This window comes from Gastrolobium bilobum, unplaced genomic scaffold, assembly GCF_033153095.1.
Source record: "Gastrolobium bilobum isolate Gb01-03AN ecotype WA unplaced genomic scaffold, APGP_CSIRO_Gbil_v1 utg3161, whole genome shotgun sequence".
In the NCBI taxonomy this organism is placed as follows: domain Eukaryota; kingdom Viridiplantae; phylum Streptophyta; class Magnoliopsida; order Fabales; family Fabaceae; genus Gastrolobium; species Gastrolobium bilobum.
The window spans coordinates 831,211-851,431 of NW_026899561.1; the positions used below are offsets into that span (position 1 = coordinate 831,211).

The 20,221-nt window shown below is 36.6% G+C and overlaps 1 protein-coding gene across 3 annotated transcripts; it reads right to left on the reverse strand.

Moving 5' to 3' along the window:
- Positions 1–2,357: 2,357 nt before the first annotated feature.
- Positions 2,358–18,965, reverse strand: LOC133291494 (phosphatidylinositol 4-phosphate 5-kinase 9-like). 3 transcript variants are annotated; one of them, XM_061489761.1, is made up of 10 exons: positions 18,778–18,959; positions 17,992–18,026; positions 16,650–17,868; positions 15,880–16,047; positions 14,759–14,924; positions 12,166–12,276; positions 11,755–11,942; positions 11,150–11,301; positions 3,455–3,620; positions 2,358–2,861 (listed from the first exon to the last, which is right to left on the reverse strand). In XM_061489761.1, the coding sequence occupies exons 1-10, from the start codon at positions 18,816–18,818 to the stop codon at positions 2,585–2,587; spliced, it is 2,523 nt and encodes an 840-aa protein (XP_061345745.1). In that variant the 5' UTR covers positions 18,819–18,959; the 3' UTR covers positions 2,358–2,584. The 3 variants fall into 3 exon arrangements, with proteins under 3 accessions (XP_061345745.1, XP_061345746.1, XP_061345747.1); XM_061489762.1 differs by having other exon boundaries at positions 16,650–18,026; positions 18,852–18,965; XM_061489763.1 differs by having other exon boundaries at positions 16,650–18,026; positions 18,778–18,882.
- Positions 18,966–20,221: the final 1,256 nt, after the last annotated feature.

Here is a 20,221-nt window from a genome sequence, read left to right on the forward strand (position 1 = left end):
GTTTGGATGTTAAAATAAAAAAAGCACTTTTATATATAAAATTACAATAAAGGAGAGATAAAATAGCATGATCGATTGATCGTGGGATAAGGAGAGATAAAATAGGTATGATAGGATGAGGTTAAAATTGTATTTCAAAAATTTATATTATCTTTTTTCCAAAAAAAAAAATATAATATATAGAGTTCGCTTTTTCTACAGTCAATGTAAATAACTTATCTACATTGAGACCAAAACGACGTCGTTTTGAGGCGAAAATCCAGGTATTTTTGTAATTATAATTTATTTCAAGATTATAATAGTATTTTTCATTATAATTTTTTAAATTTTCAACTCAAAACGACGTCGTTTTAGGAGCGAATATAGATAACTTATGTACATCCACTTTAAAAATATTAAAACCATATATATATTATCTTTTAATTTCTGCTTTTTTCAAAAGCAACCAACTACTAGCTAAAAAAATAGCATCATTTTAACTTTTATTTTAAATTTTGCTTTTTTAAAAAGTTGTTATCCAAACATCTAAAAATTCTCAAAAAGACTTTTATTTTTAAAAAAACAACTTTTTTAAGAATAAAAACTCATCCTAACGAGCACTTAACCAGGTTTTCTCTCCACATATTCAGTCTATGTTGCCAATTCAACTATACCTATTGGTGCTTTATAATCCTTTAGGCATACACAAATACTTGCATAAACTTAGTTCACTCAAATTAGGCAAGTTATGTCAATTACATAATTGATTATAATAGATAATTGTAATTAATTATTGATTAACTATAATAATAATAATCAATAATTAATGATGTGATTAACTATTAAATTTATGTAAGTAATTTCGAAGGAATCATCACTGAGGGGAATAAATCTTAGGTGCATCTGTTACATCTAGATTCAGTGCATCCTACCAATGAGAATATTACATATTAAAGGAGAGAGAAAAAATTTGGCAGAGAAAAGAGAATTTTGGCTCACATAAGTTTCCATTGATGGGATGACTGAATTTTTGGTAGAACAGTAGCACCAAAATTCATTCCACTGGAAACTTCCATTGTTAGTTTTATTTATTTATTTATTGTAGTTTTTAAGAAAAGGCAATGGAAGCTCATAATGATGGTCCACTACAGCTTGCTACAACTAGAAAAGTCTCGTGGCAAAAATTCTATTTATTAAGTGATACCCCATGTTTTGATGGCTGTGTTATTATGTCCATCGTCGGTATATGATTGTATGAGTTGCCTAATATTGCTATGCATTTATTCGCCCCAATCCTCCTCTCTAGTCTCTTCTATAGTTTTATTACTACATGAGAATGGGATTATTTATTACATATTCTTTATGTCTTCTGGTTTATCAACGTTAACATTAGAACATGAAATCACTTGTTTTATCTATTCGGCGTCTGGCCCTGAAGACCGTTGATCTGACCAAAGATCCTTATTTCATGCGCAATGATCTTGGCAGCTATGAATGCATGCTTTGCCACACTTTACAAAATTACGTGGGCAATTACTTGGCCCCACACTCTGTAATTTGGCCTAGTGCGCTACTCAATTGCCAGTGAGAGTATCTATTTTTTTATTAAAAATAGAAAGAAAAAAAAATAAACTCGTGTTACATTAATTATAGAAGGATAAATAAAATAAATTAATTTAGTGAATTACTTTTATCAATTTTAATAAGTAATCCCCTAAGTTTTTGGGACTACGGTAATACGGAAAATATTTTCCTTATTTGCGAGGGCAAAGACGCTCCCTCCAACTTGCTTTTAAGGTAAAACAATGGTAGTGATATGGAACAATTATTATGATTACTATTATTGTCTCAGAAAATTCATAATTTCTTTAGTTTTTAATTTATAAGGGATTCACTCAAGCTGTTTAATAACAGTAATAAGTCATTAACGCACATAAATTATGCTTGTGAAGGAAGAGTAGTGAAGGCAAAAATAACAGTAATAATTCTTTTAATTTAAAAAAAAAATTAAATGAAAAAAATGATGCATTAATACCTTGAAAATGTCTATATTAAGGGGATTATTTGAAGATTTTAAATATCTTCACGTAATATAAGTTTTTAAATTAGCTTTGCCTTATGCTTTTCACAAATAGACTTGGTCAAACCCAAAAAGCTCTATTAAAAATAATAAAGTGGGCTCATACCCTTGCTTCGCAAAACAAGTTTAAGCCTATTTGGACAAACCATAGCCTATCGTAATTCGTAACCTATTTCCATATCGTATTAAGTTGCTTTAGCTTTTGCAGATAAATTGTAGCCAAAAATCAATTTTAGATGTGATGGGAAGAATGTAAGTAAAGGGTGGAAAAACTCAGGCTTGAAAAACATTTGGCCTCAATAAGAGATAATAAACCCATATCATCCACCTAATGATTATAAATTCAAAGCATATATTTGTGTAATTTATCTAAGATTATTTACAATACCAGATGACACTTGATTCCTACTATTACCAAGGTGCCCATGTGGCCACCTACTAAATAGAACTTCTGGAGCAAGCATAAAAGGTGGCAATGTTCACCCTTTCTGAACAAACTAACAGGCTAAATTTAATCCTATAACTTTAACCTGCCATTGCATTTGGTGGAAACACTTTCTGAATAAATTCCAGGAAGCGATGAGAATAGAACCCAGGGTCCACAGCTGAGATAGACAACGAATCAAACTGACGAGATTTATAAGCATGTTCGATCTTCTTGGTCATGTTGTAGTCTTGCAATATGTCAATGATACCCAGGTACAGTACGACATCGTACACCTCATGGAACACTTGCTTTTCTTGTTTTCCTGGAATCTGCTCTGCCCTTGATGGCATGTTCACACCTAGCTGGATTTGGAGTCTGCTTAACATGTGGTAAAGAAAGAAAAAAAATCCTCAGGCTGCAATTGTTGTGTAAAGGAACAATTTTAAACATTAAGATCCTGAATGAAATGCCTGAATTATTAAATATATGGTCTTCATATGGATGGCTCCAGTCTAGCATGTAGAAATAATCTGGGAGTCATCATTCTACCATTAAGCTCTTTTAAAGAAAATTGAAATGCAACCATGTGCAATGAATATGATGGAATTTTATGATTCATCAAGATTGCAGTCACCAAGTGAACAGGAAAGGTTAACCATTGCAATGCTTCATTTTGTGGCAAAGCACATCATATATTCTCTTTCTTCCCAACTTGAAAGTAATGGGTCACTTCCCCCCGTCCTTTCAAAAACATTTCCAGTTTCCACACATAACATTCGGAGGGTTTAACAAGAATTAGGTTGAATTAATACAGGAATGCACATGAACATATAAGTGATTATGAATTTTAAAATGCAATTTTTCTGCCAAATGAAATGCACCGATCGGACATACTAATAGGATAGCATGAGCACTATGATGAAGTTCAAAGAATTAATAAGATCATCAAAATCATCAAGAAACTACACCTTGCTGTACCAGGTAGAAGTAGATCCACCTCCTCATCACCAGCAGAAGAAGCTCGCAACCGGCTACCCCTCATGTGTGGACCCACAACAACACTATTGTCATCTGCTCCTCGAGGAACCAGAACAAGGCCTTGTGGATAGTTGGATACTTCATCCTCCAGAGGGTCTATCAAGTCATGTTATCGAAGTTTTTAAATTAATCAGTTCATGTTTATAATTCAACTTGAAAAAGTAAGAATATAAGTCATAGACAAGAGAACAGATTCAGGTAATATGAGAATTACTACAAATTAGAAAAAATAAAATCTGAATGCATAATGATGGACAAAATTCCAGATAAACTATAAGACCCTCTAAAATGGCTCATAATAACGACTTCTAAAAAAGCTTTAAGCACAGTCTACTAAAACCGATAGTCTACAGTCTCAATTATTTGCATATTCAGACAAACTAGGTTCTTTTTCAAAAAAAAAAAAAAAAAAAAACATGTTTTCAGAACTACTGCTCATAGATTTCAGAAATACTGCTCATACATCAAGAGTTGGGGGGGAGGGGCATGAGATTGATGCATTCAAGTTACGAGTTTTCATGCTTTGATGTATGCAGACTGCTGAGATGTATAGTCTACATTGGTTGTATGTGCAACTAATGTAGAGTTTATAAGGTCTTGACACTCCCACCCTTTGAACTAGCTTTTGAGGTGGTGACTTCAAGGTTCTTTACATGGTATCTAGAGCCTAACAAGAGAAATCCTAATCCGCGGTTTTTCGGTGGACCATTGTCCGCTGAGTAATATATATATATATTTTTTTTTTCCGGAAACCGTCACATCTGTCAGTTTCCGGCTTCCCTATTTTGTTTCCGACCTTGTCTGAGCACTGCCGCTGTCCAAAACCACCGTTGACCGCCGCCCGCCACCGTTGACCGTCGTTGACCACCGACTCCGACGACTTTTCCGGCGAAACTCCCATCGATCTGACCGCCACAACAAGGCAGTCCTGTCTGTCCAACACCCATCTCCAACACCTCAGCCACGCGCCCACACGCGCGGGAGGAAGCTGCTGTCGTCCGCTTCATTGCAGCGGCGCGTGCAGCTCCGGCTGGACCTCCGACCACCACGGTTCAACTCGTCTTCTCTTTGCGCACCTGGATCTGTCCTCACTTTTTTGTTCTGACTTCGTTTCGGCTTCCGACAGTGTCTCTTTCCCTTGCTGGTCACTATTCACGCGTGTTTCTTTGCTTTTGGTTGCTGTTCGTTTTTGTTTCAGGTGATCTATGGCTGATTTGTCACCCCACGATGCATCCAAGGGTTCTCAAAAGGCTGACCCGCCTGTTTTTTCTAATTATGTTAATGTTCCGCTGCACGTCGACAAGTTGGATGGCTCCAATTATAATTCTTGGGCTTCTGATCTCCGACTTTGGCTTGATGGACAGGACTACACTGACCATCTCATTACTAAGGCTGAGTCCATCTCGGTAGATGTACGGATTGGAAAAAGGTTGATGCTCAGTTATATAGCATCATCAAGTCTACCATCCACTCGTCCTTGAAGCAGATTTTTCGTGCTCACGTCACTTGTGAGTCTGTTTGGCGTCAGGCCAAGTCACTTTATACCAATGACACTCAGCGACTCTATGGGGTTTGTCAAACTTTGATCACTACTATTGCTGCTCAACAACTTGATGTCTCTATGTCTGCTTACTTGGGAAAAGTTCAGGGCCTCCTTCATGATTTCAATGAACTGTTGCCGCCTGCTACAGATCCTACTAAAGAACTTGAGCAACGCAACACGTTCTTCATGCTCATTTTGCTCAGACTACTGTTCCTGCCTCGGACTCTGCCTTGATTGCTGGATCACAGCCACCTCCGTCTGTTCTCACTGACTTCTTGCAATGGTATGAAGGGAAGCGTCCTCCTGGTACCACTGCCTCTGGTACATACACGGGTAATTCCTTTGCTGATGTTTCTCACTTGCCCTCTCTTGGTCCATGGATTCTCGATTCTGGTGCATCTGACCGTATTTCTGGTAATAAGTCTTTATTTACCTCTCTCTGTACGTCTGGTCCCCTGCCCAATATCACTATGGCTAATGGGTCACTGGTTCAGTCCCAAGGGATTGGCACTGTTCTCCTTTTTCCTTCTATTCCTATTGAGAATGTGCTTTATGTTCCTCATTCTCCTTTCAACCTTATTTCCATTAGTCGCTTGACTCAATCCCTTGACTGTATTATGTTGTAAATAATAATTATTTAGTTATTATTTAGTCATTTATTTGTTGTATTGGGCCAAGCCCATTAGGTCAAAATTAGGTCAAGTATTCTCTATAAATAGAGAATCCTTTGTACAGATTATTTACAATTCTATAATATATCAGAATACCTTTTTCAAGTTGGTATCAGAGTTCTCGAGTCTGAGGGTTCTGCTTTCGCAAATCACCATCTTTAAAAACCAACCCTATTTGCCTCTCGCCGCCACAAAGCCGCCGCCGGAAAAAAAATAAATTTCGGGGACCTTTTGGACCTCTGTTTCACTCCGTTTTCTTAGATCTATCATTCTACGGAGGTTTCTTTTTCATCAGACGACTGAAACAGCTCAAAAAAAAAAAAAAAAAAACGCGGCACTGTTCACGCGGTACTGTTCATCGGGTACTGTTCACGCGGTACTGTTCACACAAAAAAAAAAAAACTTTTCCTGCTTGTTTTTTGTCTCCTCTCCATAGATCAGCTTAAACCTGCTATTGATAATATGTGTAAGCCATATGACCGTTCTTTGATCTTATCTGGTAAGAACACATGTTCTACATCTCTTCTTGCTTCTTGCACTGATTTTAAAACCTCATGGATTTTGGATTCTGGTGCAACTGATCATATGGCTTGTCGTATTGAGTTGTTTTGTTCTTAGCATCCTACTGTTGGTAGTCATACTATATCTGTAGCTGATGGATCCCATAAATCAGTTATTGGTTCTGGTAACATTCAAATTCAACCTTCCTTGTTTCTTAAGAATGTTCTTTATGTTCCTCAGCTTTCTACTAATCTTATCTCCACTCAAAAACTTACAACTGATTTGAATTGTTCTATCACATTTTTTCCTTCTCATTGTGTTATTCAGGATCTTACCACGAAGAAGACAATTGGAGTGGCTAATGAACAGAATGGGTTGTATCATCTCCTTCCAAAACATGCTATAAATGATAGCAAAAATCAGTTATTAATGACACGTCATCCTTCTACTGCAGAGTCTATGATTTGGCTCCATCACAAGCGTCTGGGACATCCACCATTTAGTCTATTGAAGTCTATGTTCCCTTCTCTGTTTCTCAATCAGTCGGTTGAGACCTTTCATTGTGATGTTTGTGAATTTGCAAAACACCAGAGTGTCATTTCCTTCTAGCACTATTAAAAGCAGCGAACCTTTTTCTCTTATCCATTCTGATGTTTGGGGCCCTTCTAAAGTGCATAGTGTTTCAGGTGCAAGGTGGTTTGTTTTTTTATTGACGATTGTACTCAGGTAACATGGATATACTTGATGAAAGACAAGTCTGAAGTACCAGAGATATTTATTCGGTTTCATCACATGGTTAAGACTCAGTTTGGTAAGTGTATTAAAAGACTAAGATCTGATAATGGTACTGAGTACGTCAACCAACGCCTGTCAAAATTCATTTCAGCCAGAGGTATGATTCATGAGCTCACATGTGTTGATACCCCTCAACAAAACGGGGTTGCTGAAAGGAAAAATCGTCACCTCCTTGAAGTTGCTAGAGCACTACTTTTCCAGACATCTGTTCCTAGTTCTTATTGGGGAGAAGCCGTGTTTGCTGCAACCTTTTTGATCAACCGTTTACCTTCACGGGTCCTTAACAATATCAGTCCTATTCATTCCATGACTTCCTTCTTTCCTTCTGTTCCCATATTGCAGAGCCTTCCACCAAGAGTGTTTGGCTGTGTTGCCTTTGTCCATGTTCATAAACAACATCGGAGTAAGTTGGATCCTAGGGCTCTTAAGTGTGTCTTCCTTGGTTATACCCCTTATAAAAAAGGGTACAAGTGTTATCATCCACCAAGTCGAAATTTTTTTGTTTCTATGGATGTCACCTTTCAAGAATCTGAATCTTATTTCCTGGGTCTTCATCTTCAGGGGGAGAACAGTTCTTCAGAAGACTCATCCCCTTCCTTCTTTGAGTCTGGATCGTCCTTGTCTACTCCTACACCTCTTCCTAGTGTGTCTGCTCCTGGTGTGTCAGAACCTTCAAATACACCTGAGATACGAAAGATTTTGACACCTGAATTGGTATATCAGAGGAGGAAACAACCCATATTGTCTCACCAGCAACCCCAATCGTCTGAACCACTGATAAGTCCTGAATTTCCTGTTTCTGATTCTAATATTATTGCCTCTCATGATTTGCCTATTTCTTCTGATACCTCTGATGACTTACCCATTGCTTCTGCTTCTGATAACTTACCTATTGCCCTAAGAAAAGGGAAAAGATCTTGTACTCAATATCCTATCTCCCATTTTGTTTCTTCTACTAATCTTTCTGTGCAGCACAAAAGCTTTGTTTCAGCACTGGATTCTATTTCAATCCCAAAATCAGTACATGAAGCATTGAAAGATGAGAATTGGGCTCAAGCCATGCAAGAGGAAATGAATGCATTGGAGAAAAATAAAACATGGGAGGTTATTGATAGACCCAATGGAAAGAAAGCAGTAGGGTGCAGATGGGTTTATGCCCTAAAGCATAATTCTGATAGCACTCTTGAGAGATACAAGGCTCGATTAGTCGCCAAGGGTTACACTCAGACCTATGGCATTGATTATGAAGAAACCTTTGCTCCAGTTGCAAAGATGAATACGGTGAGAGTCTTGTTATCCCTTGCTGCTCATTACAATTGGGATATAAATCAATTTGATGTGAAGAATGCTTTCCTTAATGGTGAGTTAGAAGAAGAAGTCTACATGGAAATCCCTCCTGGTTTTGATTCTGTGAATGGAGAAAATAAAGTTTGTAGATTAAAAAAGGCCTTGTATGGATTGAAGCAGTCACCTCGTGCCTGGTTTGGAAGATTTACTAAGGTTATGATGACTTTAGGATACAAACAAAGTCAAGGAGATCACACTCTTTTCTTTAAGCACTCCCAAGATGGGAAGCTCACTGTGCTCCTTGTATATGTTGATGATATTATTATCACAGGTGATGATTTTGTGGAGAGACATATTCTGCAAGCAAGACTAGCATCTGAGTTTGAAATTAAAGACCTTGGGAAACTGAGATATTTCCTAGGGATAGAAGTAGCTCATTCAAAAAAAGAAATTTTTATCAGCCAGAGGAAATATGTTCTTGATCTTCTCAAGGAAGCAGGAAAGCTCGGGTGTAAACCCTCTAATACTCCTATTGAGCAGAATCACAGGATAGGCTATGAAGAGGAGAGTCCTCCAGTTGATAAAGGACAATATCAACGGCTAGTTGGGAAATTGATATATTTGGCTCATACTAGACCAGACCTAGCTTATGCTGTTAGTGTTGTCAGTCAGTTTATGCACAATCCAAAGGAGAAACACATGCAGGCAGTGGAGAGAATTCTTTAGTATCTTAAAGTTACTCCTGGTAAAGGATTATTATTCCGGCGTGATGGCCATCTCTCTTTAGAAGTCTACACTGATGCTGATTATGCTGGATCTGTGACTGACCGTTGTTCTACCACTGGTTATTGTATGTTTCTTTGTGGTAACTTGGTGACATGAAGAAGTAAGAAACAAGATGTGGTTGCCAGATCAAGTGCAAAAGCTGAATTTCGAGCTATGGCTCAAGGCATTTGTGAGTTACTGTGGCTAAAAATTGTACTGATGACCTCAAAATAAAATGTGAGGGACCTATGAAGCTGCTATGTGATAATAAGTCCGCTATTTGTATAGCTCATAATCCAGTTCAACATGATCGGACTAAACATATTGAGGTCGACCGCCATTTCATCAAAGACAAACTTGATAGCGGGTTGATTACCACTCCATACATTCCCACTGGGCGTCAATTAGCTGATGTATTGACAAAGGGACTTTCTTCAGACAGATTTCAAGAGCTTACTAGCAAGCTGAGAATGATAAATATCTATTCCTCAGCTTGAGGGGGAGTGTTGTAAATAATAATTATTTAGTTATTATTTAGTCATTTATTTGTTGTATTGGGCCAAGCCCATTAGGTCAAAATTAGGTCAAGTATTCTCTATAAATAGAGAACCCTTTGTACAGATTATTTACAATTCTATAATATATCAGAATACCTTTTTCAAGTTATTATTTCTTTCACTAAAGAGTCTGTCATTTAGCAGGATCGGAGCTCGAGGAGGACACTTGGCGTCGGATCTGAGTCCAATGGCCTTTATCAGCTTTCAACTTCTGTTCCAGTGTGCTCTGTTGTGGATTCTCCGCTTACTATCCACGCTCAGTTGGGTCATCCAAATCTAGCTAAGCTCCAGAAGATGGTCCCACGTTTCTCAAATTTATCTAGTTTGTCTTGTGAGTCGTGTCAGTTAGGGAAGCACACTCGTAGTTCGTTTCCCGATCGTGTCAGTCGTCGGTCTTCGTCTCCTTTTGCTTTAGTTCATTCAGATATTTGGGGTTCTAGTCAAACTGTTTCCACTATGGGGTACAAATATTTTGTAACTTTCATTGATGATTATTCTCGATGTACTTGGCTATTTTTAATGAAAAATCGGTCTAAATTGTTTTCTATTTTTAACAAGTTCTTTAATGAAATCCTTACTCAATTTGGTGTTTCGATTTGCATTTTTTGAAGTGATAATGCTCGTGAATATTTGTCTCATCAGTTTCAAACCTTCTTTGCATCTCACGACATCCTTCACCAGACATCATGTTCACACACCCCTCAACAAAATAGGGTTGCTGAACGCAAGAACCGTCACCTAATTGAGACTACTCGGACACTTTTGTTACATGGTCATATCCCATTCTAGTATTGGGGCGATGCTGTCCTCACAGCTTGTTATCTCATTAATCGGATGCCTCCCTCCGTACTTCATAATCAGGTACCACATTCTGTGTTGTTTCCCCATCAACCTTTGTACCCACTCACTCCTCACATCTTTGGTTCTACTTGTTTTGTCCACAATCTTAGAGCCTCGGTGTACCGGGTTCGATCCTCACCGCCCCCACTTTCTTTCAAGTGGAATTTCTTTCTTCGCATAGGTAGGTGGGCCTGTGCATTGTCCACCCTTCAAGTCCAGTGGGCTCTCGTGTGAGGGGGCGTGTTGAGATATATAAAACCATTAATGTAGCCTCATCCAATAGCTTAAGCTTTTCGGTTGAATTGGTTCTTTACATGGTATCAGAGCCTCGCCGCCCCCCACTTTCTCTTGTGGCGTTTCTTAGCACAGGTAGGTTGGGCCTGTTGCTTTGTCCACTCTTCAAGCCCAATGGGCTCTTGTGTGAGGGGGCGTGTTGAGATATATAGTCTCACATTGGTTGTATGTGCAACTAATGTAGAGTTTATAAGGTCTTGGGCACTCCCCCCTTTGAGCTAGCTTTTGGAGTGGTGACCTCAAGGTTCTTTACACAGACTATTAACCAAAGGAATGTCAATTTAATTATAAATACTTGCCAGAAAAAAAGCATCAATCACCTACCGGCCAACTACAAATTATTTATTTTACCAGGTAGGATTTGGTACCCACCTTCCTCTGCAAGCATTGCTAACCCATCCACACTTTGGTTGTATGACAAGAGAGGATGCGATTGCCGGGGAGCTCGATAATGGACACCTAGAAGAAGGCTGTAATCCATAATGTGCTGTGCTTCCAAAAACTTGCTGTCTATTTGGATCTGCCTGCACAAAAGTATGAGTAAGAGGAAATATACAATTTTTGCAGCGCATTAGAGAAATAGGACTTACATTTAAGCAGGCTGCAAGCTTGAGATATTATGAATTTACTATATTTAAGCATTAAAACAAACATTAGCATTTACTATTTTTAATAAGAACTTTTTTTGTTGTTGTGGGTGGGGGGGAGATTATCACCCCACCAATATTTACATATTCATAGCATACAGTACCGAAAAATGTTCTAAGGGTTCTGCTGCATACTTCACAAACCCTGATATGCTAAACAAAAAATATACACATTTGCTTCAATTTGCTTTTCTGTTCTTTGTTACTTTGTCTAAGAATAATATCTTATCTCCCTTTTCTTCATATTCCTTTTAATAAAATTTCTTCTTTTATCACTTAAAGCCAAATGCCAGATTAAAGAAGATTCATTCCTTTGTAACTACCACTCACTTTAATAAGGACTCACGCCAAGACGGTTCCAAGTAGAAGCAGTAGTTCAGATCCAAATCTTTAAGCGTGGTATTCTCATCAATTTCTATCTTGTCTGATGACCGTCCAAGGGATGAACCTTTTAAATCAAATCTCCGATGGATCCTTAATTCTGTGCAGAACATATTTCCCATTACAACAAAGCGAAACTGCAAGACAGAAAATTATATACAAATATTATCCTCCTATTTGTGGAAATGTATATTTTTAAGTCATTTTTGTATGAAGGACGCAAGTTATGATAGAATCAAATATTTGATGTGGTGAATTTACTTTATGATAATCTCCGTACATAATTTTCAGATAAGGTGCATATCATGCCATCCTTAATTGATACAGAAAATGAATGCTGTATGGCAATATGCACATTACCTTTTGACCACTTGAAGGTTTAATCCTGTGCAGGCCAAAAAATTTTGTGATGAGTGTATTTTCATATGACTTTACATGATGATGATAGTCTGGAAGCATTCTTAGAAGCACCTACATGTCAAATTTTGGTCAATGGAATTTGCATTTCATACTGAAAAGCAAGTAGAAAATAACAGGTAAATACTAAGATATCATTTCTAAACATTAATACGGCAAGTGGCTTCGGTAAGTAATGGCTAATAGCTGAATTTCCTTTTTCTTTTGGTGGATTGGAAAATGTTTTTTCAGAGATAAAGGAGGGAAAGCACAGTTAAGGGGAGGATCAGACATCCTCTTACACTAAAAAGAGAAAACAACGTGCAATATAATATATGAAAAAAATATTTTTTTCTTTTGTTACAAAAATATTTTTTCTACCCCACTTTTATGTGGGTGTGGCACAAAACAATATTCCTGTAGCAAAAGCAGAAATGTTAAACCTATATATATATACATATATATATATATAGAGAGAGAGAGGGGTAGGTTATTCTTATACCAGTGTAAGAATAAAAAAATTTACACCAAATTTTGGCCATTAATTTTGATCACACTGGTATAAAATGATCTTTACCCATAAATATATATATATATATATAATCAAATAATGCAGCAAAATTTCCTGTCCTCTTTACACAAGAATGGGAACTCCCTCAAAACAGCCATCAGAGAGGCAGAGAAACTGTAAAAAAAAAAATTCATACAAGAGAAAATCTAGGGGCAAAGAGATGCCTTTGAAAAATGTATGCATTCCTCTTCAACCAAAAATATCACTGCAAAATCCGCACATTGACAAAAAATTATTTTGGCCTCCCTGCTTCTATGGTAACCTTTGTTCATCTAACACACAAAAAATCATTTTAAGGAAAGTCGCCATTTGTACATAAGCATGATGGATGATTTAGATTATGTTTATAATTTAGTTATATAAACTATCCAAGCACGATATATGAAATCTAAACAGATGATTAGAATTTGTCATGGAACCTGTGAACTTTAAATGAAAAAAATTATTATGTTGAGATTATGAAAGCTATTTTACACAAAGGGGGGAGGACAGGTTCTCAATCTGTTTAATTGCAAGCTTTGGCATACCAACTAGAGATTGTGCATTATAAGTCCATGGCTTCATATATACTATTAAGTCTTATAAGGCTATGGCAGCTTACTGGTCTGGATGAAGCTTTAAGGGCAAGCTTATTGTGGTGTTGGCCCACTTATTGTGATTTATCGCTTGGCCCATGGATGTATCCCTTGCAATGGGTTTTGGGCTCCCCCATACCATTCCCAACAGTGGTATCAGAGCCTCGCCGCCCCCCACTTTCTCTTGTGGCGTTTCTTAGCACAGGTAGGTTGGGCCTGTTGCATTGTCCACTCTTCAAGCCCAATGGGTTCTCGTGTGAGGGGACGTGTTGAGATATATAGTCTCACATTGGTTGTATGTGCAACTAATGTGGAGTTTATAAGGTCTTGAGCACTCCCACCCTTTGAGCTAGCTTTTGGGGTGGTGTATCCCAAGGTTCTTTACATGGTATCGATATTCAAGTGTGATGAGTCCCACATTGGTTGGTAATGAGCTAAGTGAAGAGTATATAAGTGAAAGGACCCATGAACCCAAAGCCTTAAGGTTTTGGGTTAAAATGTGGTGTCGGCCCACTTATTGTGATTTATCGCTTGGCCCATGGATGTATCCCTTGCAATGGGTTTTGGGCTCCCCCATACCATTCCCAACAGTGGTATCAAAGCCAAAGGTTTGGCTGGGCCGGGTATTTAGAGATGGTGATGTTTCAAGGCCTCCGCAGAAGGCTAGTGTGACTCCATTACTTAAAGAAAAAAGACTTCCGCAGAAGTTGCCTTTAAGGGGGAGCATGACGTTGGGTCTCATACTTTATCCCAAGGTTTTTTACATGGTATCAGAGCCTCGCCGTCCCCCACTTTCTCTTGTGGAGTTTCTTAGCACAGGTAGGCTGGGCCTGTTGCATTGTCCACGCTTCAAGTCCAAAGGGCTCTCGTGTGAGGGGTCGTGTTGAGATATATAGTCCCACATTGGTGGTTGTATGTGCAACTAATGTGGAGTTTATAAGGTCTTGGACACTCCCACCCTTTGAGCTAGTTTTTGGAGTGGTGTATCCCAAGGTTCTTTACACTTATAATAAATTGTCAATCCATGACATGGATCAGGACTCGATCATTACCAGTCAGTATTAGAAAACCTACTCAGTCTAATATTAAAGGACAGAAATGTCACTGGTGGAAAGTGCTTCAGGATTGTAAGTAGCTTTTGGTTCATAATTTATTGAGAGAACTTATCAAAATTAAACTTTCTCTCTTTCCTTTATTGCTGAAATTCCATCCTGAATTTCTATAAATAAATTGTTAGCTTCAATTTGTTGTGAGTACAATATAGGATCTGCTTAGGATATAAGAAAGGAGAGATTGACCTCAAACATGACAAATGTTATTAAAATACATAATGTTATTTGACGCAGAATGCCCATGAAGGTTCACCTTCCACTTTCTATTGGTCCTACATGAAACATGTATGTGAACGCACCTTGACTTCAGATCTTCGCAGTGTCTTGATCATGAAACGATCGTCCTGAGACAGGAAAAAGACACAACCACTTTTCCCTGGAGAAGATAGTTCTCGCAGAGCATCGTTTCCACAAATGGAAATCATGTAATCAGCAGCATCAATCTTGAACAGCTCTCTTAAATTTCTGAAATAAGTCTTTAGAATGTCATATCCAACAAACATATGAAAAAAGAAAGGAAGAAAGAGAAGAAAGAGAGAGATGAACTGTAACAACTGCCCATTATCATATATACGTACATAATTGTCAAGCATGGAAGGTAAACTTCCATAATTAACAAGTACTTTTCGGTCCCCCCCCCCCCCCCCCCCCCCTTTTCGTTCATATTCATGAAGAATAAGAATGCATTATGATCTTATACAGATAAAAAAATTGTCAACTTCAGATATCCTATACAAGTCAAAGCACAACCCAACAACTGGTGATATGCTCAGATTAAAATTGCAGCCTAATGAAACTTTAGACCTCAACAGAACAATTCAAAATATTCTGAAGTTGAAGCAAGGATTTAACATCTAATCCACTTGGTTTAATTAACAATCACACGATTAAGGGTTGGGAGTGAAGAATTATTTCATGCTTCTATTCATGATATCAAGGCATTGTAATAATTTGGCATGGATGTGCATAGGATTCATTATGCAAGATTCGAGACACATGATTTTCTTGGGGCCATCTGATAGTTTGGGTTTAGGCCAATAAATAGCTACTACGGCTAAGGGTTAAGGTTGTGAGGTGAATTTAGTAAAAACACATTGTTGGACGACATAGCCCTACACTAGGTGAAACATGGTAAAACCATGTCTCTTTTTCTTTTCTTGGTTTCCTTTTGACTGTGTGTGATTAATCACGACATTTCCAACACGAGTGATTTATTGTAGCAGGTGCTGGAGCAATGAATATTATATACATATCTTGTAGTTTTCAGCATACAATAAACCAGTAACAACCACTTAATTCTACCAACAGAGCTACTTTAAAAAACTAGGATAGATTTATATGCACGCCTAGTCAAAATACGAATGATACAAAGGCCACATGAAAGAAACAAATAATACTAAAATGAACGTTAACTACTAACCTGAACAACATTGGGCAGTAATCTTTCCATTTAAAATCCTCTGATTGATGAGGAGGTGTCAATTGAGAACCTTCTTTAGGAAAATTCATCCAAAAGCTTGCTTTGGAACCAAAATCTGATGCCCGAACTTCTCGCCTCTGTATGGGCGTAATCTTGCCCACAGTATACCTAACCATTTTGAAGAACGTGTTTACATTATTAAGGAAATCCATGCAATAGCAAATATGGATACTCCTGAACAGCATTTTAGCTTCTAAATTTAGGTGGATTTTGTGCCTTAAATTCATAGTTCATGGTGACCTCATGACACCCTAATCTCCAAATTTGAGTAAGAAAACAAGATAAGCTATCTAAGATCCACTGTAAGAATTGTGGAACACAAGCGAGAGGCAAATTTTTGTTGAATGAAGCTGAAATATCTTACAGTTGTCATGTGAATCCCAGATCTCTATTGGAGCCGTATACCTCAGTTCTTTAATCTCTACTTTTGGTCCATAGGAACAAGAAAATAAATTTCCTATAAGGGAAAAGGAACATGACCTTTAATATGATTAATGAATAAAACCATCAACCATATCAAAATCCTAGTTGTGATTTTATGACTTTTTTAGTACCTTCCAACATGAATTCATCTTGAAATGTTAGCATGTTCATTAGAATAAATATAGAAGCATGCATATACTCTCATAGAAAAAATAAAATAGCATTATAACAAATGATAACAACTCAAGCAGCTTGTTTGTGCTTCAAGTCAAAATAGATCCATTTACCTTATTCCAAGCTGCAAACTGAGCATCAGATCATAACTCCTGTGACCTTTAATGATTACTTCACCAGGTCTTTTAATCTCTTTAACAAGCTTTTTTTGAAGTCGTCTTGCCCTTCTAGACATTGATGAAAACATGTCATTATTTAACACTAGCTCACTTATTAATACACCTTGCATGTACTCTCGTTCCAAAATTGGGATCTTTGGATTAATCTCTTTATCTCTGCTTCCAGGTACAGATTCTGTTAAACCCAATGTTGAATCATGCCCGATCACTTTCTCAATAGATACCTCAAGACTCCAACGCCTTTCAAGAGAAACATTTCTTCTACTAGACTGTTCCAGATTTAACAGGTTCTCATTTGCAAGTTTATCAGATGAAACACGACTTACTCTCTGGTTTGCACCAACCTTGACATCTCTCACCTGGTTCTGCTTTCTCAAATCTGGCAATAACCCTCTTTTTCTCATGGCATTGAGGTAGATTTCTTGTACAGATGGAAGATGGCTGCCTTTTGGATAAAAGGTTCCTTTGCCATCTTTTAGACCGCATGTCCAAGTCCCAACATAGCAGCCTCCATCACTCCATGTATAAGCTCCAAACCCATGTATCATGCCATTTAACCAGCTTCCCTCATATGAGTCTCCATTTATCCAGGTGAGAGTTCCTTTTCCTGACATTTTCCCACCTTTCATATTCCCTAAATATCCATTTCCATTGGCCCAAGTATACTTTCCAGGCCCCTCTGGTGTTCCTTGCATCCAAGAGCCTTCAAAGATATCTCCATTAGGATAAACCTGATAACCCAAACCATGTTTAAGATTCAATCGCCACCTACCTTTATAGGTCAAATTATCAGAACCAATATATGTTCCTGTACCATGGATATAGCCACCAGAGAATTCCCCCTCATACACCGCTCCAGAAGGCCATCTTATTTTTCCATTCCCATTTCTCATCCCCCTTCTCCACTCACCCTCATACATGCAACTATCAGACCAGACGTACGTTCCCTGGCCCTCCGGAATATTTCCAAATAGGGTCCCAGAATATGATTCTCCATTAGAAAGCAAGATTTCTCCAACACTAAAGCCATCAATTTCCGAGGAATGAACAGCTCCACCATTTGTCAATATAGATAGATGGTCTGATCCATAAATGACATCAAGAGATTTTGTTCTCTCTGCACAAGAAAGTGCTCCTCCAACCAAATAATCAACTGTGGCCACAGGGCCAGACATGCATAATTACCAAAAGGAAGAATTGCTTAAAGAAGTTTAAGTATCCCGAATTCTCAACAGCTACAAGAGAAGAAGGTTTGCATATAGGGATTCATTCTTACCAAGAGATTCACCCTTGAAACTCTTTATCCTGAGACTGGAGAAGAGGGGTCAGTCATATGTTATTACTTATTACTCAAGAAAGAGTATATATGTGTTCTATTTTTTCCATTAAAAAGAGAGGGGAAGAAACACAGAATGCCAAGAATCCAAGAACTTACTAAAAGTATATAAAGAAACAAGTTTTGTTCTAAAGCAAGTTGACTAAACACAATATTTTCTTCACTAAATTTGGCAAGCCACAAATTACCAAAAGAAATAAAAATAATAATCATTGGGAGATCACAACATACAATCATAGTCTTAATTTAGAGAACAGAAAGCAATTAAATAGACACCATAACTAAAAGAAATAGTAACACAAAATCTCACTGAAGGATAACAAATTAGAAAGAAAAAGTCACAATACTTCTCATGATGGGAACATTTGGTCTATTTAACATTAAAAAGAAGAAGAAGAAGCAAATAAAGCAATATAGTACACAAGACAGAGGTAGTTGGTTGAGGAATCCTAAAGAACAAGAGAAGACTAATAATAACAAAAATCCTAAACAAATGAAGCTTCTTAGTCCTTACATTATTGCATAGTTAAAGAATACTTGGCATTCCAAACTCTTAAAACAAGCATATATATTATCTCATCAAAGTTCCCAAACAATTGAGAAATCATGCTTAGATACGATAATAAGGATTAGTTCGTCGCTTTGAATCCAGAAGGAACAAATATCAATACACGAACAGTTAAAGAAGAGATTGAAAGCTGAAGATAAGAAAGATTGTGAGATTACAAATTGTGAGACACATTATTGAAGATGACGTTGACATCCATAGACACAAAGGGAGAAAGCAGAGAGTATAGTACCAGAGAATCAGAAACAGTGATGAGAAAGTGTGGTTGCCGGAGAACGGAGGAGGAGATGACCTCCGTTCAAAAGGAAGATTATTAAGAATTATAAGCTTATTACAGATATATCATATAGCTTACTTATATATAGATATATGTGAGATTATATTTAAGACATTCATAGTTCATTTAAAACTCTTAAAATTGAATCAGTCCATTTTAAAAATAATTTATAGAAACAATGATTCAAAAAATACCTAATTAAAAGCGAAAAAAAAGAGACAAGTCCATTGACAAAAAAAATTGAAAGCTAGGTCAACTAATTTACAATAATTTTTTTTAATATTAGTAAATTAAAATGTTAAAGGAATTAATATTTATCTTTTTAAATAACGTGAAAGAAACAAATAGAAAATGAAAATTACGCGGAAGAGAGTGAGAGGTTTTTTTAATTTAAATTTTAAATAAAAATATTACTTTTAGCTAAAATGACTAAGGGTATAAATGGGTTAAGCCGACCTACAAGGGCCTACGACCTAGTCTATATTAGGCCAGACTTGACCTATTATAAATAGTTAAATAGAATGTACCTAGGTTTTTAAAAAAATATATTTAGAAAATAGGTCATAGGCTTTTTTTGTACATGTTGGGCTCATAAGCCTATAGGTTGGCCTACATTATATTATTTAATTTAAATAAATTAAATAAAATTATTATTTTAATAATTTTGAATAATAAAATAATATTATTTTAGTTATTCTTTTAATTGTTGAATGTTTAATAGGCTTAAATAGGCTAAAAAGCCAAGGCCAAAGCTTTTATTTTTTAAATATAGGTCAAACCAGATTTGTAATTTGGGATCTACATAGTATAACAGGCCAGGCCAGATCTAATATTTGTTACACAGGACTGGCCTATTTAAGTCAAAGTCTAGTCTAGTCTAACCTAGCCTATTTACATTCCTAAAAATGACCGTTCTTTAAAGAGGTGCGTTATATTTACAACTTAAAAATTTTACAACCTCTTACAACTTATTTATTAAATTTATAATAAATGTGATCCGATAAATCATTATCATTAGATTGACGAAAATCAACGATAAAAAAATAAATTATAAGAGGTTATAAAACTTTTAGGTTGTAAGTATAACGCTCCTTTTCTTTAAAAGGATAAATATTTTTCTCAATGGTAAAAAATATAACTAATTTCATTTTAAATTATGATTTTACACAATTATAAATTACTATTAATTATAGTCTGTTGAAATTTTGAACATCGTGACTAATTAAAAAAAAGGATTTGATGCTTTTTATATTATAGGAGATAAAATTATCTTTTATATATATATATATATATATATATATATATATATATATATATAAGTATAT